Below are 25005 nucleotides of genomic sequence, written 5' to 3'. Positions count from 1 at the left end.
AATCAGAGTGATGTGAAAGTATTGAATATAAAAATAATGAGGAAACATTGATTATAGATGAAGAAGATTGGAAACTACTGGGATTACACATTACAATCAAGGAATACATAAACTGTGATGCCAATGTAATGACACTAGACATATGCACAGTTGAAGAACTGATTGAAAGCATTTTACCAGATGAACATTTAAGTAGCTGGTATGAAAAAGAAAATGGGAAAAAAAAAAAAAAAAAAAAAAAAAAAAGCCACCTTCTTTTCAACATGCTACCTACTGTAATGACACACCCAACCCAGAAATTTATTTGTGTGTAATAATACACGTGAGAAAACATATCAAGAACTGAATCTATTCATAGTGCTTTAAGATTCAGAATCAAAAGACACGTCAGATGACAATTAAAGACTTTTTCTTAAAAAAGTTAAATTTTGCTTTAGAAATGTTTAGGAAAAAACTTATACTTATTTAAGATGGTAATTCAAATAAAGGTATGACTCCTCCAAATTTTAGCCAACTACATACAAAAATTTGCATTATAATTTTAAAAATATTAATTTGTATAATTATCATTTTTACAGTACAAATTATAAAATATGTTTAAAATATAAATATTAATTAAATATTTAAAGTATTAATTTTAAATTTGAAAACAGTTAATATTTTAAACAAACAAAAAGTACAAAAATAAAATTGTGTAACAAGAGTAACAGGTTAGTAGTATCAAAACTGTGCAAATAATATATATATATAAAGTATCATATATATATTGTAATTTCACATTGTAAATTAAAATTTCTCTTGCACGTCTTTCTCATTTACACGTCATTCATGAATGGTTCCCTGAGAGACGTATAAACGGTGCTCCATTACACATGTATTTTTACCAACTGCTCTAATATCTCACCTTATTTCTACTCCAGAATGCATATGATTGAAAATATCATTATTTTCTAATCTGCCATGGCCATTACCATAAAAAGAAACTCCAACCTATCAAAAAAAGAATCTTTTAATAGATTTTGATATTTAGCATGGCTCAGGGTTTATATTTAACATGGCATATTTCTCCAAGTAAAAATTAAGGACTTTTTAAGGTCCATGAATTTTGAGGAAAAGAAAATATTAAGCACTAGTTGGCACTATATACGAAATAGGAAAAATGACTTTTTAGCCTTGTAATACTATTTTAGTAATTAAACTAAGTATCAGGATGCATTACCAGTAAACGCTAATATTTAACACAACCCTAAAACAAATTCCTTAGAAGTAATAAATAAATTACCATTACATAATTTCTTGAAAAACATTTATATTTTACACTTTTAAACATCACATGCATTTTAAAGAAAATTTACAGTCACAATTAGAAATTTCTTTTCCTTTTTAAAAAACATTTGTTAATAAAAATGCACTATTAAAATCACAATTTAAAGTAACAGACAATTACACATACAATTCAGTACGTTGATTTAAAAAGACAGAACAACTGTTACATATTAAAAGATTTAAAATATCCATATTGCTACAAAATATTTGTTAATACGAAAACTTTTTGGAAATTTTTGTATGTTTATAACTTTTTTTCTCTTTAACTACTTATCTAAATCTATCTACTTATAACTGATACTTAATAAACTGATACTGATGATCTATTTACTTAAAAACTGATAGTCTCTTTACCATCTGTAGCTAAAGCATCTACTTATTCGATAATATTTTCAACACTAAACCTTTTAAGAAAAATTTACATTTTTCACTGTGTTTTAATTAAAACTTTGTTATTCTAAAAAACTGCATGCATTTAGAATGCAGAGAAGTTGCTAATCATATTTTTTTACTAATTTCAATAACTGAGACTCCAGAAAGTTTATGAAATAGCATAATGCATTTTAATATATATATACTCCCATTAACACAAACTCACTTAACTCGATTAACACGAATTTTGGTTCCAACAACAATGTACATAATCTTACAAGAATTGTTAGAAGTTAATGTGAATTTCAGTTAGCATGAATTACAAACCGTTTTCTTTAGTCTACTGTATTGTTAGATTTTTTCAATTAGCAAAAACTTTCAAAGTTTTCAACTTAAATAATGTAATAATTCACTCCCGAAATGCAACAAGCAAGATTCAGATTATTGCTTTAACTAAGAGGTCTTATTGCAAATGTGTCAGAAAAAAGAGAGAAGGTCAGTACCACTCTCCCTTCCAGTAATTGTTACATGCTTTGGACACTATGATATTTTGCTGCTACATCTAAAGTGATCGTTAATTTTACAGAAGTCATGACTACAGTTAGCTGTGAAGTAAACATACATTTTCGTTCCCATCTGCATACAGGAAATTTTCACCAGGAAATGAGTGATAAGCTCTTTTTCTTTCAGGTTACAATACATTAACAAACATAGCATTGTACTGTTTTCTTTTACAACATACATAATATACCGTGATAAGTATGTACCAAAATACTGTTAATGGTTGATGTGTAGAAAAACTATTCCCAAAATAAAATTTGAGCCCCAGTTAACATGAATTTTTTTAAAATAAACCCTTGTTTTTTGCTCTTTTGGAATTGGTATTAACGAAGGTTTATTGTACAATATTTTTGTTGGTACATATATAGACTTTAGTTGAGAGTTAGCTAGAGGAGATGAAACCAATTACTTTTTAGTCAAGACCGAAGAAATTGTTACATATGCCATAACTCGAGGAAAAATCACAGCTGGTTTGTTGGCTAGGACATAATTTTCATTTTGAACAGGAAAATTTTTTCAGAAATATATTTTTGCTTAATTAACATAATATGGGGGAGCAAAATGCAACCTACAATTTTGTATATGCAACTAACATTTTAAACGATAGAAAAATACAGCCAAATGTCAGATGTGGCATATTCGGGGGGAGACATGAATGATGCAGTATAGATGCACTCAAGGGGTTGTATTACGATTCAAATTAGAACTTTAAAGCTTTATTGTCAATATATTCCAATTAAGTTTAATTGTTAATAAATTTACATCATAGTTTTAGTACTGACAAAAGTTCTCATTATTTTCTGCACACAACTGCACAAATAACATGGAATTCAACACATTACTCCGAATTTTGCCTACTGCATTTAGGCTGAACTAAAAAGATTGATGCTGTTTGCCAATTAGATTTCTAGTCACTAAATGTTGTTGATGGACGATGTAAATATCACATGTATATTTTGTTTTAAATGGCTTATAATACCATCATAGTGTCCATACATGGCAGGTTCTCCAACCATCTGCTGCTAACATTATGTCTGATAAAGGGATAGCTTTTTCTATGAAATAATCTCTAAAATGTCAAATAATGATTCGCCTTTGATGACTGTTTCCACATTTCTTGTAATGAGCAGTTCTTGGATTTCTTATTCCATAACATAATGAAATTATGCCTAAAATAGTGCATCATTACCAGATAAAGTACTCATCCGAATGCATGGAAAAATAGGTTTTTTTCAACTAATTATACAAGAAGCTTTGACCATCATTATTCATTACATCAATATGTCTTTGGACTGTGATGTCACTCAAGGGAATTTTCTCGAATTTATCACATGGCAGGGTATGTGCAGAACAATTTTTAAAACCTCTCTGATGGATGGTAAAATTAACTTTTATCAGATAGTTTGCAGTTTTCCTGATTTTGCTATAATATGCAAGATACTGTAATATCCCTGCAAACCATCATCTTGTCTTTTTGACATCCAAATGAACATAAAGTCCACTTTGAGACTCTTCTGAAGTTTTCCTTTCAGTGTTTTAAAGTATTTCAAATCTTTACCAGTTTTATCAGGCTGACACCTTTTCACATGATCCTCCAGCTTAGATAGCTTTATAGAATTATTGCTTAACATTTTGTTCCATAAGAGGCATACGGGTAGGTGTTTTTACTACAATGACAAAATGAAGCCAAATTTGCAGCCAAAATTAATGCTGTACTACCTAAATTTCCTTTTAGCTTCACTCATATTTAGTATCAGTTACCTGTATCAGTACCAAAAATGAAGCTATTTAACCATTTCATTATTTCCCCCAAGGCAGACTCATCAATTTGAAAACTACCTTCAGGCATCAGTAACAACACACATTCCTCATGGTTAAATGTTTCCTCGATGGTTTTCCCCAACATATGCTCATCACTTTCTGTTTTCAAACTTCCCAGAATGCAATAAAAATTAAAAGAGATGACTGATGGCTAAACTGGTCACCTTCCCCATAAGAGGGTTGTATCAGGATCACACAAAAAGAGGTTCAAATAAAAATGGGATGCACTTCCAACTTCCTTGCAGCAGGCACTGCAGAGGAACTATTGCTAATTTGAAAGTATGCCTTTAGGGAACTGCCTTTATTAATTACCAGATAAAAGACTAACACAAAAGAATTTTTTTCTCCTGGGTATGGGCATAATGTTCAACATCCTTTAGTGTAACAAACAGGCAGGTTTCTAATTCTTGACAACAGGTGAAAGGGGGGAAAAAACATTTGCAAGAACAGTTTCAGATACAAAAACTATCTTTGAGGGCGGGAAAGCAAATAGTTGAATTTTTTAGATGGTGAAGAGGTTAAATATGATAAGACATAGCAATTTAAAAATGATTCTCAATGTAAAAAATTATTTCAATTTTGAGTTCGATATATGAAGTGTTTTGCAAGTTGTGGCATTATATTTACTAGGTCATAACAAAAGCAATAAAAAATTAAAATTCCCACTTGATGGCCACCACAAAATGTTTTAATCCATTCAAAAGGAAAATGTCACTATTTGCTCAAGCAAAATTGGGTTATACTTGTTTATAATGCAAAATATGATATTGATTTTCAAAGAGGGATTCTTCATTTACCACAAAACATAAACAAGGCATAGTGTTCTCTTTGCTGCTATTTTTATACATATCCACTTTAATTTTTAAAATTACACAGGATTGTAAACATGATCGACATCTCTAAGCAATCACAGGAACTACAAAAAGAATATTTTACATATATATTAAAAAAATTGCTAATATTTCTTGGAGTTCAAGGAAGGCTCCTTCACTTTGATTATCTTTAACTTGTATGCACCTAACCATATATTTATATATTTGAAAATATTTGCTTATTTTTTCTTCTCAAAATAATAATAATAATAATAATAATAATAAAAAATGCAGATGATATGACTTAGATGCACGCATTTATAAGTGATGAACTAAATAAGTCCATGCAAGCACATGTGGTAGAAGTCTCGCCATTCATGTAAAGCTCTGGTAAATGTCTGGGCAAGCACTGTTACCAGTATCAAATGTATAAGTTTATGAAGTACCATGATCACAAAGCAAATAGGTACCTAATAGGGGGACCGGAAAGTGATGTCGCTTTCTTAAATTAAATTCAAACGAATAAATTTGTAACAAGTTTTTATTTTTAATCAATAATATAATCACCCTCATTATTACCAAGCTTTTGCCATCCAGTATGCAGATTTCAATCTCAGACCGATAAAACTCAATCGGTTTTTGAGTAAAATATCTCGAGATGGAATTTTGGACGTCATCCAAACTTTCAACTTTTTTGTCACTAAGAAAATGTTGTAGGGATCGGAATAAATGGAAATCCGAGGGAGCGATATCGGGCAAATATGGTGGGTGAGGCAGTACCTCCCATCCCAATTCATTATATTTTTCCAGCGTTTGTCTTGCACAGTGCCTTTTTGCATTGTCGTGTTGCAGAATGACGCCTTTTCCACTGACAATTGCCAGATATTTTTCGATTAAAGGTTGGTTCACTAGATCCAATTGTTCACAATAAAGGTCTACGTTAACAGTTTTTCCAGTTTTCAGCAATTCAAAATGAACAATTCCACGAATACTCCACCAAACACCCAGAAGCACCTTTTTGGGATATAAACCCTTTGTAACCCCTATTAAAACTGCCTTTTGAGTTTTGTATTATCATATGACTTATTTTTCTGTCTAATCAAACGATCAAAAAACTGTTCTGTATAGTGCCGTTGAAGCAATACATTGCATGTGATGGATAGGTTGTCTTTGTTCTTTTCGGATAGATTATGGAGGACTCAAACACCTGCTTTGCTTATTTTTCCATTCTGCTTTAAATGTTCTTGGATGGTCGACCAAGGTAGGTTAAGAGTGTTTGACAGTTCCTCGATTGCTTGACATGGATTTGCTTCCACTTCTGCCTGTAGCATGTTGTTGTCGACATGCGCAAAAATGACATTACTCTCTGAAACCCCTATCATTTATATATGCTTATAAAATATACTTAATTAACATGCAATTAGTTAATTTATAATACAGTACAAAGTCTGCAATCCGGATGTCCATTATCAGAAATGATCTATAATCTGGACCTCAAAGCCAGAAACTTTTTTTTCGTATGCTTTACGCATGAGCGTTTAGCACAAACGAAGCAACTTAAACAACTTACATTGAAAGAAATGTTTAATAAAGTAAACAAATAAGCATTAAGCTTTTTTTTGTGTACATTTTGATACCCTTTAGATCATAATTGCTCTTTATTTCATAAATTACGGTTTCATATTTTTAATTGTATAATTTCTGCATGCCATCTTACCAGATTTAAATTGATGATCTATAATCTGAGAAAACCCTTAATACGGAATTACCCCTAATATGGAATTAACAAGTCCCGACGAGTCCGGATTATGGACTTTGTACTGTATAAGTATTATGAAAGCTCATAGGTAAAATTTTTGTTAGATGCATGATTGCATTTACAGACCATATATATTTTGGTGATAATCTGCTTAAATGGGACCCAGTCCTGTGGGCCCCTATTTACATCTCATGCACACCCTCCGGTTTTTCTTTCACTGACATGGACCCTTTGCTGATTGGAGTAATTTATGGTCTAAACCCTTTAAGAAATTCCAGATTCACAGATAACAGTGGGCTGAAGCTTGATCTTTTCAAAATTTATCCTCCTCCCTTTCTGAAAGTTTGTCACAGTTAATTTGAAGCATAACTGTATGATCAAAATTGAATTCTAAAAAATTTTCAATTCTCCCAACTCCAAATGTAGACACACAGTATTCTAACTGACACCTATTTTGAAAGGCTAGGCAAACAACTAATCAGGTCACTAATCAAAGGTTTCGTTCTGGAAGTGGCCAACTTCATCATTGTTTACAACTTTAGTTTACAATGGCTCATTACAAGCTAACTCATTTGAATTTCATGTTCACATAAAATGTTAACTGATATTCCAGAATGGCAGTCACAGAAAAAGATGGAAATAATAGACATTTATCATTAAGGACCTTTGCAAATTTGGGCTAAATTAACGACTTTTAACAACCACATCAACCTTGAGACATATAAGAATATTATATAAGTTTAACAATTTTTTTCCCTCTCTTTTTCTCCCCCCTTTTTAAAATATTTGCACACACAACTCTAATGCTGTCTTTTGGAGAGCTTTTACCTTGCTTTCATTGTTATCCAATGATTGAAACTTGTATGTAAACTCGTAAGCAAAATATAAGTTTGATGTTCGCTAATGCTGACCACTACAGAAAAAATGATATAAAACTTATATGAATTATAATTTCATAACATACCTGCTTTCCACTATGAATTCTATTACGTCGTAAAACTGGAATACTTCCAGTTGTTATCCGTACACCTGCTAGTGTGTTTGCATAGATTTCATTTTCTTCGATCAAACCCCGCCCTTTTTCATGCTGTGGAACAGAAAGAAGATTTAGTAATATTCAAACAACAAATAAAAGAAATCCTACATATACACACACATACATATTGTTGCATGCGTACGGGTTCGTTATGAAATGAATGCACAAGTCCGATGAAAAATGAACAAAAATTTATTATTATCACAACAAAAATGCTTAAATTTTCTCAAATTATCATGCAGTATTACAATATCTCACAGTAGTTATCTTTTAACTACTCAAATGTTCAATAGAACGTAATTCAAAACAGCTAAAGAAAGCTAATCCGCGAATTCGCTACAATCAACAAGAGCAGTTTTCTAAACAACAACAAACTAAGCAACTACTACAAACTGAGAGGTTTTCCTCCTTTTATAAGATTTTTAAATCGCATGAGAGAATTTTCTGGTACTTTCTCGAAATCAAAAAGACATATTTATTTATTTAATGTTAAATGCACGTGCTCTTGTATTTTCAATTTTTCCGGCTTAGCTTTCTTTTAATATTCATCACGCGCTGCACTGCGCGGGAAATAAAACCATTTAATTTATAATTGAACTAACATTAGCTTTTTAAATACCAAATTCGTAACACTGCCCCCTTCCCAAGGACTGCATGTCCCGGGCAGTACAATCCCTGGACAGGAAGCTAAACTTACAACTGTGGCATAAATGCATTAATAAGCATTACATTATAATAATAAACAACATGAACAATAAATGCAATAAATAAAACAAATCAAATGATATCAAATACAAATCAAATACTAAATACAAATCAAATCAAATACACATTTAAAAACAAAAAGGACCATGGTCTTATACTATTTACAATTATTTACATTATAAATAGCCATAGTAATGAGCTAACCTGTCGTAATGAACAACTTTAGGCTTAGAGTTCGAAGACTTACGGATCCGAATCACGACGTCATTCAGTCTGTTCAGCACTGTATGCGAACCATCCCAAGGTGACTGTAATTCAGGTCTGACTCCTTTTCGTCGAATTGGGTTCCACAACCACACCTTGTCTCCTTCATTGAATTGATGTTCAGTAGCTCTTGTGTTGTATCTGGTCTTCACTTTCTCTGTCGCCAAGTTGACTCGCTTTCGTGCGGACCGGTGCATCTCTTCAAACCGGGCCTGGACATCTTGGATGTATTCCTTAGGCAATGAAGGTGCAACCGTACGGACACCAAACAGGCGGTCACAAGGCAGATGAGGGTCTCGACCGAAGAGCACCTGGGATGGAGAACAGTTGGTAGTCTTGCGTTTCTTTTCCACCCTAGTATGATTTCGGCAGCTTCCCGAGCTGGATCTTTCACATGAGACGTCGGCGTTTCCAGGCGATGATTCCTTTTGAAGATGGATCGTCATGTCTTCAGATGCTGAGAACAGCTTATTGTTTTTTAAGTCTAAGGACAAATTATATTTCCATAGAAAGTCCAATCCGAGTATGCATGGATCTGTAATATCCGCCACATAAGCCGTATGATGGTAGGCAGCACTTCCAAACATGATGTTCACGTTTAACTTCCCAGCTATGTCGATCTTATCACCAGACGCAGTCTGAAGGGTAGCACAGGATGGCATCCAAATAAGTTTATCTTTAAACTGTTCAGCTACACCTTTCCTAATGATGGTAACATTAGCTCCTGTGTCAATGATCATATTGCAAGGAACTCCATCGATATTTCCATTGATGGACAGTCCGTTACTATTGCCACTCTAGAAATCTTGAGTGCTTTAAAACGAGGTTTTACATTATCTGGCAACCTCCGTTCCTTGATGTGATCATTAATTTGTTTCCTGCGTCTTTGCTGAGAAATGTTCTCAATTTCCATACCCTGGGGTGTTTTGCAATTCTTTCGTATGTGGCCTTCAGTTCCACCACTTTGGTTTCTTGTCAATCCTTTTCTGTGCTATGGCATTTAATTGTCTATTTAATCCGCCTCTCTTACTTTCCGTGCTTCGGGGTGTTCTGCAGTTCCTTCGTATGTGGCCTTTAACACCGCAGTTCCAGCACTTTAGGGATGGTTTCTTCTCACCAATATTCCATCTCAAGGCATTCACTGGTCTTGTCAAATCATCCATTTTATTATCCGTGCCCTGGGGTGTTCTGCAATGCTGTCGTAGGTGATCTTCAGAACCACATCTCCAACACCTTCGAGCCACTTTGTTCTCACTGCTACTCCGTATCAAAGCGTCGACTTGTCTGCATAAATCATCTAAATGAGCCATCGGTTGATCCACTGGCTCGTGGACTCGCACAGCTCTAGCTGGGTAGCAATCTCTACTAGTTGCTTGCTGGGCTGCCTCGAATTTCATGGCGTACATTAAAGCGCTTTTCAAATCTTTAACATCTGCCATTCATAGAGCCTTCTGTATTTCGGGATCCCTGATGCCATCGATAAAGTACTGCAGGGACAGGATTTCCCTCATTTCTCTTTAGCACTCCGTAAAGGCAAGGTGGGGCAGCCTTTCAACATCTGTGGCGAGTTCCTGGAGTGATTCGGTGGGCTTCTGTTGACGGGATTTTAATTGGAGCCTGCTGTAGTCTTTTAAACAATTCTCACCGAAGCACAGCTCCAAAGCGCCGGATAGAGCTTCGAAATCTAGCCTTTGATTTTCGGGAAGCATCTGCAGGATATCCGCTGCGTCTGCTCTCAGAGAAGCTGCGAGATGACAGGCCTTAGCTTGGGAATCCCATCCATTCGCATCCACAACGATAGAAAACTGGGTCTTATACACTTGCCAGGATGTCTTCCCATCATATGTGGATAGCTTCAGAGATGGACGTGCAAGCATCGATAAGAATTTAAAATCATCACTCTTGCTCCCTGCCGTCGCTACGAATTTCTTTAAAATTTCCATTTCTTTGGCAACTGCAGAAACTCTCTCATCAATTCGTTGTTCAATTTGGTGTTGGACGGCACACACGTTTCCTTCAATTCATTCCTCTACAGCAGAAACTCTCCTATCTATTTGTTCTTTGACGGAGGAGACTCTTTTTTTCAATTTCTCCAACTTTACTTTCGACCGAGTCTATTCTACCTTCTATAGCCTCGAATTTGTTTTCTATTACGCAGGTAATTTCTCTTTTCCTTTCCTCTTGACCTGCTTTCATCTCGTCTCTAACAGATTTCATCTCGTCTTTAACGGATTTCATCTCCTCTTTGACAAATTCCTGTCCCGCTTTCATTTCTTCCTGTCCTGCTTCAATCTTTTCCTGTATGGATTTTTGACCAGCATCCATTTTCTCTTTAATTTCTTCTTTAAAAGATGTTTGGCCAGCTTCCATCTTTTCTTGGAACGCAGCAAAAGCAGTAATGAGCTGTCTCAATTGTTCTTCCATCCTTCTTGTTATTGGCATTCAAATCCCACTTCTGACACCAAAAATTGTTGCGTGCGTACGGGTTTGTTATGAAATGAATGCACAAGTCCGATGAAAAATGAACAAAAATTTATTATTATCACAACAAAAATGCTTAAATTTTCTCAAATTATCATGCAGTATTACAATATCTCACAATAGTTATCTTTTAACTACTCAAATGTTCAATAGAACATAATTGAAAACAGCTAAAGAAAGCTAATCCGCGAATTCGCTACAATCAACAAGAGCAGTTTTCTAAACAACAAACTAAGCAACTACTACAAACTGAGAGGTTTTCCTCCTTTTATAAGATTTTTAAATCGCGTGAGAGAATTTTCTGGTACTTTCTCGAAATGAAAAAGACATATTTATTTATTTAATGTTAAATGCACGCGCTCTTGTATTTTCAATTTTTCCGGCTTAGCTTTCTTTTAATATTCGTCACGCGCTGCACTGCGCGGGAAATAAAACCATTTAATTTATAATTGAACTAACATTAGCTTTTTAAATACCAAATTTATAACAATATATATACACGAGAAAGAGAATATGTGGACAGTAAAAATTATGCAGATAACATGAATCACTAAAATTATTTTAAAGTGTTGATGCAAATAAGGAACTTTTCTTCACATAAGCATTCAGAATTATCACTGCATGCAGAAAAATTCTGATTCCTCAAAAACTGTTCACTAAAAATATATTGATTATAATAATGAACTGCATATATTTATTGGAGGAAAAGTTGAATATTAATACATATGGTACGAAACACAGATTAATACATAAGAATGTTAACAGATACAGTATTTAATATACAATGAAACAAAATATTTAACAAATGGAAATATGAAACATGAGAAGTTTTTTGGGCAAAACCTGGAATTTCGCAGAGGTTTTTTTGTGCATGGCAATGTAATTTCAACAGAAATCAAACTGACTTTAACTCATTTTATAATGCAGGATCCAGATTACTGAATTATTTATATTATTCTAATTTTAAATATATCATTATTTAATTGGGTATTCTAAATGCTACGTTCTTTGGCTAATCTGATTTTGTAATTTTCTTATACTTTTCTAATGAGAAAATCCTAAGAAGGGAAGCACTTTTAAATATGGTGAGAATAAAATTAATAATTAATTTAAAAACTAATGTTTGATAAACATAGTAATGCACCATATACTGATGAAAGTTAATATAAACTAATTAAACTTTGCTTGAATCTTCATAAAATGTTCTACCCATGTTAGTTGTTAGTAGTAGAATAAATCAGTTCAGATCAAGTAAAATTTAATAAGAAATACTGTGCTGAAAAACACTGGTCTTGACAGAAATTTTCTGACCTAAAAATTTCATACAATTTTCTTTTAATGAGACAATAATATTTCACAGTGTGTTAACACCTAGACTATCAATGTTCAAGGATGTTTCAATAGTCTCTTCAGTACTGGGTCCACGGAAGCATGCTAAACAAAATTAATCAGTTTTGATGATGATAGATATGAATTTGTCTCCACTCTTCTCTCAGCCTGAGTACGTCAGCTCAAAAGCTTAGAATATCAGCTGCTTCCTGGATATTCATTTGTTCTAAAACAAAACTTAGGAAAGATAATGTGTCTACATTTTACAAATTCAGAGACTAGATTTCAGCAAGCAAAAATTCCAGATTTCTGGCTATATCCAGAAGTCTTTGAAGTTGTATGCTTAAGTCTTTGAAATACAGAAATTAGTAATATTAACATATATATTCATATATGCTTTTTAGTCTGCCAAACTCATCATATCAGAAGTGGTATGTGTGTTGTAATTTTAATTTTCACCTTTCGATTTTCAAGAGATAAAAGTAGTAAAATTGGATGCAATATGAGAGTAAACGCAATAGTTTGCTGTAGTTAAAAAAAAAAAAAAAAAAAAAAAAAGGCCCAAGCAATGCGAGTTACAAGTCTAATACCTAGCTGCCTGTTTATTACAGGCAGACATGGATGGAAACAGATCTTGAGAAATGGCGTCTCATATTCCGAAGGGGAGAGAGAGAAACTTTCAGACATTTTCCTGTATTTATAGATAGTCTTTTTTAATTCTAAATGGTCAGCAGCTCTAGATGGCAAAGCTTCTTTATAAAATTTTTACAGCACAATAAAAAAACCTAACTGAATTTAATGAATAATAAAATCAAACCAGAACTGCAGCATTTTTAAGGCAAATGTTCTTCGGGATTCTTCCATTGTCATTATTTTCAATTCAGAAATACAAGGGAATGCTGTTAAGTAAGTTACAAATTGATGATATATTTGAAAACAGCAAGGAGTACTTTCCATGTATGTTAATAGGTGGCAGCAACATCCTAATTCATAATACAGTCCGAAATCCGAATGTCCATTATCCGGAATGATCTAAAATCCGGACCTCAAAACCACCACCAAAGTTTTTCTCATAGCCTTTACGCATGCACATTTGATTCTCCCCCTCCGAGCATAATAAAACATCTGGAGAGTCCCCATTCTTAATTTCACTTCGACACTAAATAAAATATCTTGTTATTGAAGAAACAATCATCTTAGAATAAATTTGTACAATCAGTAATTTGGCTTCATTGCTGCATATCTGCTTGGCACACATCCCAAACCGAAACATTCCACATAGATACATTGTTGATTTGATGCCAACCTGGCGAATCATTATTTATTATACTTTACTTTCATCACCGCATGTTTATCAAAACATGACAACTTGATTAATGACTCATGTAGCGATATCTAAACAATTTTTTATGTTAGTAATTGAAAAATAAAGGAGTATGGTAAACTTTTATGTTGACATGACATGACTTTTATGCTTGGCAATAATTACAGATTTAAGTTAAATATGCTGAAAAATGTTGGCGAGGAAAAATTTACCAAAAATTTCTTTTCATATGCTAAAAATAGATTTTCTTGATGATGCTCATAGACCCAAAGATTAAATTTAGGGCTATTTGAATTAAGAATAACTGATTTGTTATTCACATGAAAACATAAACAGTGCCAGGTCTCGTATGGCTGCAACAAGTCGCAGAATTTTGGACCCACAGAGATTGCATCAAGTGTTAATATCTAGCACCAGCCTCAATTAGGCTTAAGCATATGTGGGAATTTATTTATTCAGAACTCTAATAAGCCTTAAGCATGTGCAAGAAATAAGTATAATAAATAACTAAACTAATAAAATTCAGGCTTAATTGTCTCAGTGCGTGATAGAAGCAAGATAAAATTTAACAGAACAACTTGTGGTTACTCGCCGAGCTCATGATGCATTGCCAAGTATTTCTAATGAAAGATAGCTAAATTTGATGATGATCACTGCCAATTTTTGGATATCGCAAAACAAAGGTGAAATTTTCCAATTAATGGATTTTGTAAAGAAATGTGGAGAAACGGTAATAATTTAAAACGATATAAAAGAAGTTTTTCATGTTGATGACAATGCTTCTCAAACATCAATTAATTAATGAATGAATGGCGAAATCTGTAGTATGGTTCTAGATCCCGAAAATACTGCTACCGATAGTGAGGAAAGTGACAGAGAAGTTACTGAAAATGAGAAAATTTCGATTAACAAGTTAGTCGTAATTCTCGAAACAGCAATTACAGGACTTCAACAATGTAACTAAACATGAGATTATGTCTGTCTACAGAATTAAAGAGAAAGCATTAGCACAAAAAATGAAGCAACTTAAACAACTTGCATTGAAAGAAATGTTTAATAAAGTAAACAAATAAATATTAAGCATTTTTTGTAAATTTTGATACCCTTTAGATCATAAATACTTCATTATTTCATAAATCATGATTTCATATTTTTAATTTTATAATTTCAACTTGTCATCTTACTAGATTAAAACTGATGATCTAACACCTGGAAAAATCCCAAATCCGGAAGCATCAAAGTCCCGACGAGTTTTCAGGTAATGGAAATAAATGTTTGCCAATTAAAGCAGTGCACAGGTAGGTTGAGAAATTTTCTCAAAGTCACTCCAAAATTTGAAACTGAAACCAAAGTAGGCATCCTGCTTAAATTAAGACAAATTCAATAGTGCAGTAGGTGGAGGAACTGATTCGAGCTGATCTACGAGTAACCAGAGACACCATAGAAATGGCAATAGGATGTTTTTCCATGCTTTGGCTTGCAACATTATACATGATTATTTGAATTTTCAAAGAGTATATACACTGGATGTGCAGTTAACTCACCAAGGAATACAAAAGGAGTTAAATGGTCTATCCTAGCAATATCTTTCCCCCCCAGTAAGTTAATGACATGAAGGTGAAGACATGCTTAATATAGAATAATCTTAGGAGATTAATAATGAGTTCATCCCTATGCACAAGAATGAAAATATACTTCAATGCAATAATAAAAGCATCCTTCTGCATCTTTGACCAAAAAAATTCAAGTTACACTATCAACTGTTAAAATGACATTTACAGTGTTCTGGGAATCTCAATAAGTGCTACTAGATCATGAATGTTGTACTACACTGCAATGTTCTACTGAAGTTTCAAACTGCCATTCGGGGCCATAACCAACAGCCTGCTCAATGCTTTAGATTACAATTTTAAGATTTATAATAAGAAAATTTTATAGCCTCCTATTTGAAAGGCATTAAAAGTTTGCAAGCTAAGAAAATGCATTAAAAATATTAAAAAATTCCAAAATACATTCATTGCCATAGTAATTTGCACACCAAGAAATAATTGTGGGATCATAATGAAACTTGGCATGAAGGTACATGTCGGGTAGATATGCAAATGATTAGAAATGCAGCGTGATTGTGCAATGCCACTAGAGGGTTTTGAACTATGTTCTTCTTGGAGTATAAAACAGCTAAGCAGAGCTTGTTTGTGTGTCTTAATCTTTTGCTAAGGAAACACTGAAGTAGACATGCTGTTATGCTGCCAATATTAGCAGCTGTCAGAGTTCGAGAGGGGAAGAATCATCGGGATGATGGAAGCTGGGTGGTCAGCTCGGCGATTAGCTCGTCAGGTAGGCCGTTTTGATTTTACCGTGAGAAGGTGTTGGAACCAGTGAACAGAAGAGACGTCATTTACACATCGACCAGGCTCAGAATGCCCTCAACAGACCAGTCATCAAGAAGACCGTCACATCATACGACATGCACGCGTACAGCCAAATGCCTCATTGGCCGCTATCCAGACACAGGCAGCAGCTTCATTACGGGCCCCTGTGTCTTCCTGAACCATCGCAAAGTGCCTGGTTGAAGGATATTTGGTATCGCGCCGCCTCGACCATTATATGTTTAATTTCAAAATAACTAAAGATGGCCATTTAAAAAAATATACTTCAATTTCAGCCCCACTTTGGTTTCAACAACTCCTTAAAAATAAGTTTCTTCGAAATAAACTTCAAAATCTTATTAACTATATTTCAACTAATTACAATAATCTAAAAGCTACTTAATTCTTTAACAATCATTAATTATCATCATGCTTCTTCAACATTATCTGTCAATGTTTGTCTTCTTTCAACAATCATCATCTAGCAACGTAAACTGACAACTATTATCATCTATCATCATCCATCTACCCTTGTCCATCTCAGTAATTCTTCTTCATCACCTTAATCATTATTCAGTGCATAGCTTCAATAATGTCAAGAAACTATCATCATCCATCTTTGTCTTCTATCATCATCATCCATATACCATTTCTACATACCTTTTATTATTAATTTTTGACTATACACTAAAGACTCTGACTTTTGATTTTTCAAAAGTCACTTAATACTTCTCTATTGTCATTATTTTTAAAAGTTTTTTTATTTAATTTTTACTTTTACAAAATTCGAAATTTTATGTTTAAGACAATTACGATGTTACAACTTCATGTACTTATTATTCATGCATATTTTTCAAAATTCATTAATAAATGTAGTGGATTGTAAATAGTTCCATCAGTTAAGCAACAAAGCTGAAAAGTCGTAACGGCGGTACAGCTGCTTAACTGATGGTCTCCGGTAACGCAGTGCCCATTACGTGTACTGCCTAGGACACCCACCCACCGACATCTCCGTTTGGAGTGGTGTCGCGCACGACAGGATTAAACTTCTAACGGAATGGAACCAGGTCGTCTTCAGCAATGAATCTAGATTCATTTCGACCAGTGATGACTACTGTGTTCGTGTGTGGAGGCCCCGTGGTGAACGCCCCAATCCTGCCTTCTTTTTACAGCGACACACCGTTCCCACAGTTGGTGTGATGGTATGTGGTGCCATTGCTTACACTACACAGTCACCCTTAATATTGATCCATGGCACAATGATAGGCCATTGGTACGTCCATGGCATCCTTCAGCCATATGTGTTGCCACTCTTGGCAGGGCTCCCAGCAGCCTGTTTTCAATAAGAAAATGCTCGGCCACACACAGCACGGATCTCACAAGACTGCCTCCGCCACATTAACATCCTTACCTGGCCTGCTCGATCCCCAGATTTGTCACCAACCAAGCATATCTGGGATCATTTGGGATGGCAGGTTGGACAGCCTATGATATTGGCTAACTAGAGGTGTGTTTACAGTAACTGTGGAACAAGATGTCTCAGGACAGCATACAGAACTTGTATGTCTCAATGTCCGTTCGCATTGCATTGTGCATTCGAGCTAGAGTTGGCCCAACAGAGTACCAAATCTTTTATTCATGTGTACTTTTTTCTGCAAAAAATAATCCTTTTTTCTTTGATTTTCTAATCACTTACTTATATCAAAGTAGTACTTACATATGTAAAATTTCGTTTCATTCTGACAACTCTTTCTTGGTGCACAAATTTTTAATTCAATGATACTCACTACATAAATGCCCCCATGATGGATTTTATTATATCGGACAATAGGATCACTATTAGTCCGAATCTGGATACCAGCCAAAGCATTACCTAAGCATAAAAAATATATAAATTATAGATATAAAATCTCAGAAATTCAACATAAATCATTACATTCGTTGCACATAATAATAAATTGGCATTTTTAAAGTATACAGATTTATTGATACAGTACAGTATAGATACAGTATTTTCCAGAATAATACATAAATCATTACATTTGTTGTACATAATAATAAAAACACTAAAATAAAAATTACCATAAATATGATTATGTTCAATTAAACCTCTTCCTTCCCCAAATATATAAACACCATCTTGATGGCAATTATATATTTCATTTCGCCTAAAATGAAACATAATATATATAAGTAAATGCAATGCAGGCATAAGCAAAAACATAACGCAAATCATTATTTCAAGCACAGTGCTACAATATTAACTTTTACTTTACATAATATTATCCTTTAAATTATTCAGCAAAAATATGAGCCCTTTTTTTAATCTATATTTTGTATCAAATTTAGTCTTTAATTTTTATACAGTGGATATAGAAAGTACATCATTCAGCATAAAAATTGTTGCAACATGCAACATAAAAAAACAATATGGGGAAGAGAAATATAAGATCTTAAAGAAACATAGTATTCCATTCAATTAACTGCTAGCTATTAAAATTATAACACTATAAAGACAAAAGGTAACGAAACCTTAGTTAATTTACATTATAATCCATCTTGTAAGATGGAAAAGTTTAAAATTTCAAGCAGGTTCAAGGTATAGGTAGTTACTCCAAGCAGCCACTATGAGCAGCAATAGCTGCTGCTACATTACTAATCATAATGTGGAATATTCTGGACATAACTCGGCATATTGTAATCTATCAGGTTTCAATTCCTTGTCATAGTTTATTTACTGTAGCTGCTGCAGGAAAGTATCTCAGCAACCATGTGACAGATAGAAGTATTCATTCAGAAAACTATCTGAACATGTTGGCCAAGGCAGAAGTGGAGTATAATATGTGTTACGTTGTTAATAAGAGTTGATCCATCTATCATAGTTCATGATATCAACTCTTAATTCATCCAGACAAGTAATATAATGAAAATTGATAATTTATAGATTAAAGATTGAGCTGGCTATCATATAATTGATGAAAGAACAAAACAGATGCAGATACTCCACAGTTCTATTTAAAATTACATCAGAGAAAAGCAGTCCTGGACGTTTGGTAAACTGAATGAGATAATGCTCATGAAGAAAAGAGATCTAAAATTTCTTTTCACTTTTTTAACTCGAAGTATATGTCTAGGATTGAAGGTTATGTAAATAAATCCAGCATAAAAACTTTTGTGAACACAGTGTATATGTACATATACACACAAATATATGAATGATCATGAGTAAAATATTATTTCTGAATCTGCAAACTGAGCACATCTGCATAAAATACTGCACAACATTAAGTAGGCACAAATAACTCTCATATAATTGAAATCAAATTTTAAAGTAAACAGTACAGCAATGTGTTTTACAAAGAATCATATTATGTTTCAAAGTAGAAGCGAAAATACTATACAATGAAATTAACAAGGTACACACACACATATATATATATATATGTCTTAAACACAGTGAGGCAGCTTCTAAAAAAAAGTAAACACAGAATATATACCAAGGAAACATATAAATTAAATGCTCTGGAATAAATATCAACATTAAATAATTTAGCAAAATCCCACAAAAAAATATAACATACTAGAAATTAGAGTAATTGCCCACAGTGATTAGGAAACTACAAAAAGAGACAATGCAGAAATGTTACAATATTTAAAGACTACAGATAAACAGCATGGATGGCCCTTTCATGCTAAAGCTAAATCTTTGACTGATAATTTATTTGACTAATAATGTAATACAGCAACCAAGATTTCTGAAAAAAAGTTTATAAGTAAATTTTAAAAAATTGTGCAAAAAGAAAAAAGATTTATATATATATAAAAAAAAACCAGTTTCATCAAATTTCAGCTCACTATTACAACTCTATACTTAAGCTTGGATAGAAAAAGTCTCACCTAATAATAGGATTACTACGAGATGTTATCCAGATCCCTGCAAAGTTGTTTGAGTGAATTTTGTTTTCTATAAATGCACCTCTCCCATTTTCATACACATATATACCTGAAGTCTGACCGTTATGAATTTCACATCTTACAACAGTAGGATTTGCTCCTGCTTTCACTTCAATGCCAGAAATTCTATTGTTGTGAATGTCATTTGTTTCAAAATAGCCCTATAAAAGGTGGGAAAAAAACTGAGTTATGTAACTCAAAACAGAATATCCAAATATTTCAACAAGACAATGTAGTAAATTTTTCCAATTTCTGCATTAACATGCATTTCATACTTAAAATTACAAGTTTTTTTTTTAAATATTTATTACATATAAATAAATTCACATATGCCTGTATGCATGCACCCCCCCAAACAAAAAGCATTACTATTTACTATAAAAGGAAATATTTTTTTACTTACACTCTAACACAAGTTTAAAAAGTAATTCTTGCATTGATTTTTTTTTTTTTTTATGTATCTTATTTTTCTGCAAAAGGTATCAGATAAATTGTCCAGCAACAAATAAATAAATAAATAAAAAATATTCTGCTAGTATTATTTCATTTCTAGCTCACACATGGTGTTTGTTGTTATGGTCAAAATTTTTAACTGATTTTTAGATTACTTATTGATAAATATCACGTTCAAATTCTGTATACACATTGCTTGAGGATGACAATATAATGGGGAGGGGAACACCTTAAAAATTTGTTTCAATTTCAAACGTTTATATACTTCTTTCCTTTTTTATGTATTTATTTTCAAAAGTTGATTTGGTACTTTATGATTATCCATACCCCCACCCAAAAGTGGCAACTTACAATGTCACCAGACAGTAATTATACAGCAATCCAGGTATCCACGTAGCACACGGCTTTTTTTACTGATGTGCTCTTGTGGAACTGAGTTTGTGTAGGTCTCAGATTTTTTTTTTTAAACGTGAAAACATTGCTATGCACATGAAGGGAATAACAAGAATAAAAAAAGGAAAATTTCTGGGAAAAGATAAGTGTTTTATTAGCTATGTATCTTGCTTTTTCAATTTTAATCATAGATTGCTCTTGTATGGAAATCTTAGTGTACTGTCATTCTGAAATTAACTGTTGCCTTTAGCACATTGGCTTGCCAAAAACTTAATTGTCAACATGTTCGCAAATACTGTCTAAAATCAGTGATAAATTTGTGACTTTTTGATGGGGGTGCAGATAACCAAATATTACTGTTAATTTCATTGCAGTATGGAATATTATATTCTTTTATGGGACTTTAGAATTAAAACATCCAAAAATGTATCTGTCACACTGATTTCAAATTTTTGAAGCTTATAAAACAAAATCTTTTAATACGAGAATGATACAAAAATAGTTATTTCGAAACTTTCTATAATTTTTCAAAACAGATGCTTTTTTATAAACTGTTATTTATAAAAATGCAGATGTTTTATTTCTTCATAAAACGCACTGAAGTTGTTTGTCGCTATGGATTATGTGGCAACCCATATATCCCCGTAGCACATGGCTTTTCTTTGACCGATGTGCATACATGGAGCTGAGTTTGTGTGGTTCTCAGTTTCTTTTCTTTTCTTTTTTTTTTTTAATGTGGAAACATTGCTATGTACACGAGGAGAATAATAAGAAGAAAAAGGAAAATTTCTTGGAAAAAATAAGTGCTTTATTAGCAATGTGTCTTGCTTTTCCAATTTTAATTATGAAATGCTCTTGTACGGAATTATTATTTATTATGAATTATTTATAATTTTTAAATTATAGCAAGTTTATTAAAGTGCTTATAAAAATGCAGTTGTTTTATTTATTCATAAAACTCATTAAAGTTGTTTGTCACTACGGACAAAATTTTGCCATCCATTTGAAAAGTATTCCCTCAACTATAGAGCTCAAATTTTGCAAACATATTTATTGTGGATGACAGGATGATGTGGTGCAGCAAACGTTTTCAAAATTTGACTTAGATTTTTTTAAATTTAACATTTCAACTTTGAACTTTGCATGTATAGTTGTCTAATGAGCAAACTTAAACTCTCAGATTTTTATCACTTGCACCATTGGATCGAGCAAAAGAAATCTTTTAGATGAAATTTATATGAGATTTTAACATCATTTCTGCTATTTAATGTAACACAATTGCTGGCAGTAAAAGAGTGATTATGTATGGTTGAAAAGTGATTTTTCAGTTAAATAATTTGATTAATGTATCATTCAGATGAAAAAGAATTGAAGTTTTCATAAATCACGCTTAAAACTTACAAAATCATTAATGAACTAAAAAAAAAAAAAGAAAATAAATAAAAAAATAAATAAAAATAAAAAATAATTTAACATATGGAAACAAGAGATTAAAGAACTCTCTTCAAAACATTCATCTACAATTTTATAATGCAAATAATAAAAGCATGGAGCGATGCTGATAAAATTCATTAAGATAATGACAACACAATTCATTTAATCAATTTCATTATTTAAATGTCATGTGATATATGTAACAAGAAATGTGTATCAGCTTTCAGGAAAGAAAAGAACAGGGGAAAAAAGAACAGGTACCTAATTATTTATATCAATGGATTTAAACAGGTTAAGCAAAGCTTTTTATAGTGATAAAAAAGTACATTTGATAAAAGTAGTGCTACAAAGACACTGAAATTCAAATGTAAAAAACATCTCAAATGCCCATATGGCAAAAAAGAGGATATATCTGTAATTTCAGATGAGTTTCTGGTCTTCAAGAGTTATTTTTGTTTATTTTCCTGACTTAGAAGATACCTGACTGATAGCAATGCAATTACCCATGGCATATTCTCCTCCATAATGAACAAAATTTCAGTCCCCATAAGGCTGTCAAGAATCTTTCGCTAATAACATGAAAGTGTTATTGTAGTGCGATGTTATTTAATGCAAAAAACCTGGAAGGAAGGGAGAGAAAAGCATGTTATGTGGCTTAGTAAATTTAATTTCTGAAATTATGTGCAGTAATAGTAATTTATTTTTTCATTTGAAATGTTAGATTCTTTCAGGATGCAATTATCAAAGGCAATAATTTACTTTTAATATATTCTCTTCCCATATTTTCAACCTTCTATATTTTTAATAAATATATCTGTGATAGCCATTACTATAAGCCTTATCTCTAAACCTTTAATTTAACCTTTATCTAAAGCTTATAATTTAGCCTTTATGTAAAGCTTATTTCTATTATTTTTTAAACTGCATATTTTTGATGATTACCATTAAAATTTAAACTCTTAAGTTTATTACATTATTATATTTTTAATAGCTTTATCTCAATCTTCTTATAATTAATAATGTCAATTTCTAACTTTTTCTTTTCAAAAGTAAAAACATTTGGAATTTTCTAATATATGTAAAAATTTATACCTTGAGATCATATCAAGCCTTTGACACGTGTCATTAGAATTTTTAGACACATTTCATTAAAAACAGTTTTGGTTCAACAATGCAAAATGCAGATTTATGTGTATGAATAAAAAAAAATTCTACAGATGTTTCCTGTTTATATCTATAAAACAAATGAAAATTTACTCAACAAAACTGCAAAGATCATTCTGGCTGTAAGCTAGACACATGCAATAAAATAAAATAAAATAAAATAAATTAATAACAATTTCCGCAGTTATATATTACAAAAAATTGCTCACCAAAGCATTATCAAAAGTCAGAACCCCAACATCATGACCATGATGAATGTGATTTCGTCGCATGATTGGATTAGCTTGATTCTTTACCCATATTCCAGCCAGAGCATTTCGGCTAATTTCATTTCCTTCATATACACCCTGAAGGTTTAAAAGTTTAAATATACATAATAACACATACAAAATAGAATAGTTAAAATTAAAAATTAATAATATTAAAATTTAAATATTCAATCCATTTCAAAGCAAAATAGTAAGTATACAGCCAAATTAAGCCTTATGTTGATATTATTTTTCTCATAATGACGATATATATGAAATCAATTTAAAAATCAATATATTCTTGACTGAGAGGAATATATTCATCACAGCTAAGAATACACTTTTTATATAACCACATTAATATATATATATATTATATACATATATTTTAATGCAGTCTTAGTGGCTGAGGGTGAAGGCTTGATGAAGCAGCTAACAAAACTGAATTGAAGAATCAGCATCTTTATTTTTACACATTTCAAATCATCTGTTTGACAAATTACTTTTCAATCAACATTGAATGCAATAAGTTTTACATACACGGGTAAAAAGACAATGATGCCATTTCAGGCAGGAAAGCATAAGTGGCGCAGAGTTGTTTTGTATGGCAGAAGTCAGGAAAAAGGAAGGCGTGATTGCTTGCAGCGCAATATTTATACTACGAAGGTGTATAGGTGAAGCTAAGCCATGACTGGTTAATTTTAATTTTAGTCACTTTTTCAAGCAGTGTTATATAATTTGGAAGAAAGGATGAACTTAGGGGGGAGGGAGAACATCAAATTTCTCAAAATAGTCAATTTTGAGGTTGCCAATTATTTGGATGCATAGCCATTCTATTTTATTATAGCTTACATATTACTAGAATCTTACTACTAGAATTAATATAAAATACTTTCTCATATCAAAATTACTAATATACAATAAATAATAACTGTTACATATATAGTCATATTGAAGGCAGTCTGTAGCTCATACAGAGACTCGAACCTAACCCAACTTGTTAATAATCATAGTATTAATATCAAATTTTGCACAAGATATAAAATATTCCACTCTTTTAACGTAGAGGGGGGAATATAATTTCTGTTTATCCAAGAATTCATTTCTTGTTTAACAGTGTCAACAGTCTATAAACAGATATAATATTTCAAAAATGTGAAAAAGAATGTAAAAATTCTCATAATTAAGTCTACTTTTCAG

General features: G+C 32.3%; 1 protein-coding gene across 1 annotated transcript in view; it reads right to left on the bottom strand.

The window, feature by feature from the left end:
- The window catches only part of LOC118202479 (uncharacterized), a 116165-nt gene that overhangs the window by 14082 nt on the left and 77078 nt on the right, over positions 1-25005 (bottom strand). The window contains 6 exon segments of the mRNA XM_085826759.1: positions 905-990; positions 7616-7738; positions 17947-18032; positions 18242-18327; positions 20057-20274; positions 23767-23904. Coding sequence (XP_085682885.1) covers positions 905-990; positions 7616-7738; positions 17947-18032; positions 18242-18327; positions 20057-20274; positions 23767-23904 — 737 coding nt within the window.

Source organism: Stegodyphus dumicola, chromosome 11 (assembly GCF_044657685.1).
Source record: "Stegodyphus dumicola isolate Sdum_Otavi_A_Nest chromosome 11, ASM4465768v1".
NCBI classification, from domain to species: Eukaryota; Metazoa; Arthropoda; class Arachnida; order Araneae; family Eresidae; genus Stegodyphus; species Stegodyphus dumicola.
Note: the sequence above shows the minus strand (reverse complement) of the source record. Positions and strands in the feature narration are given on the sequence as shown.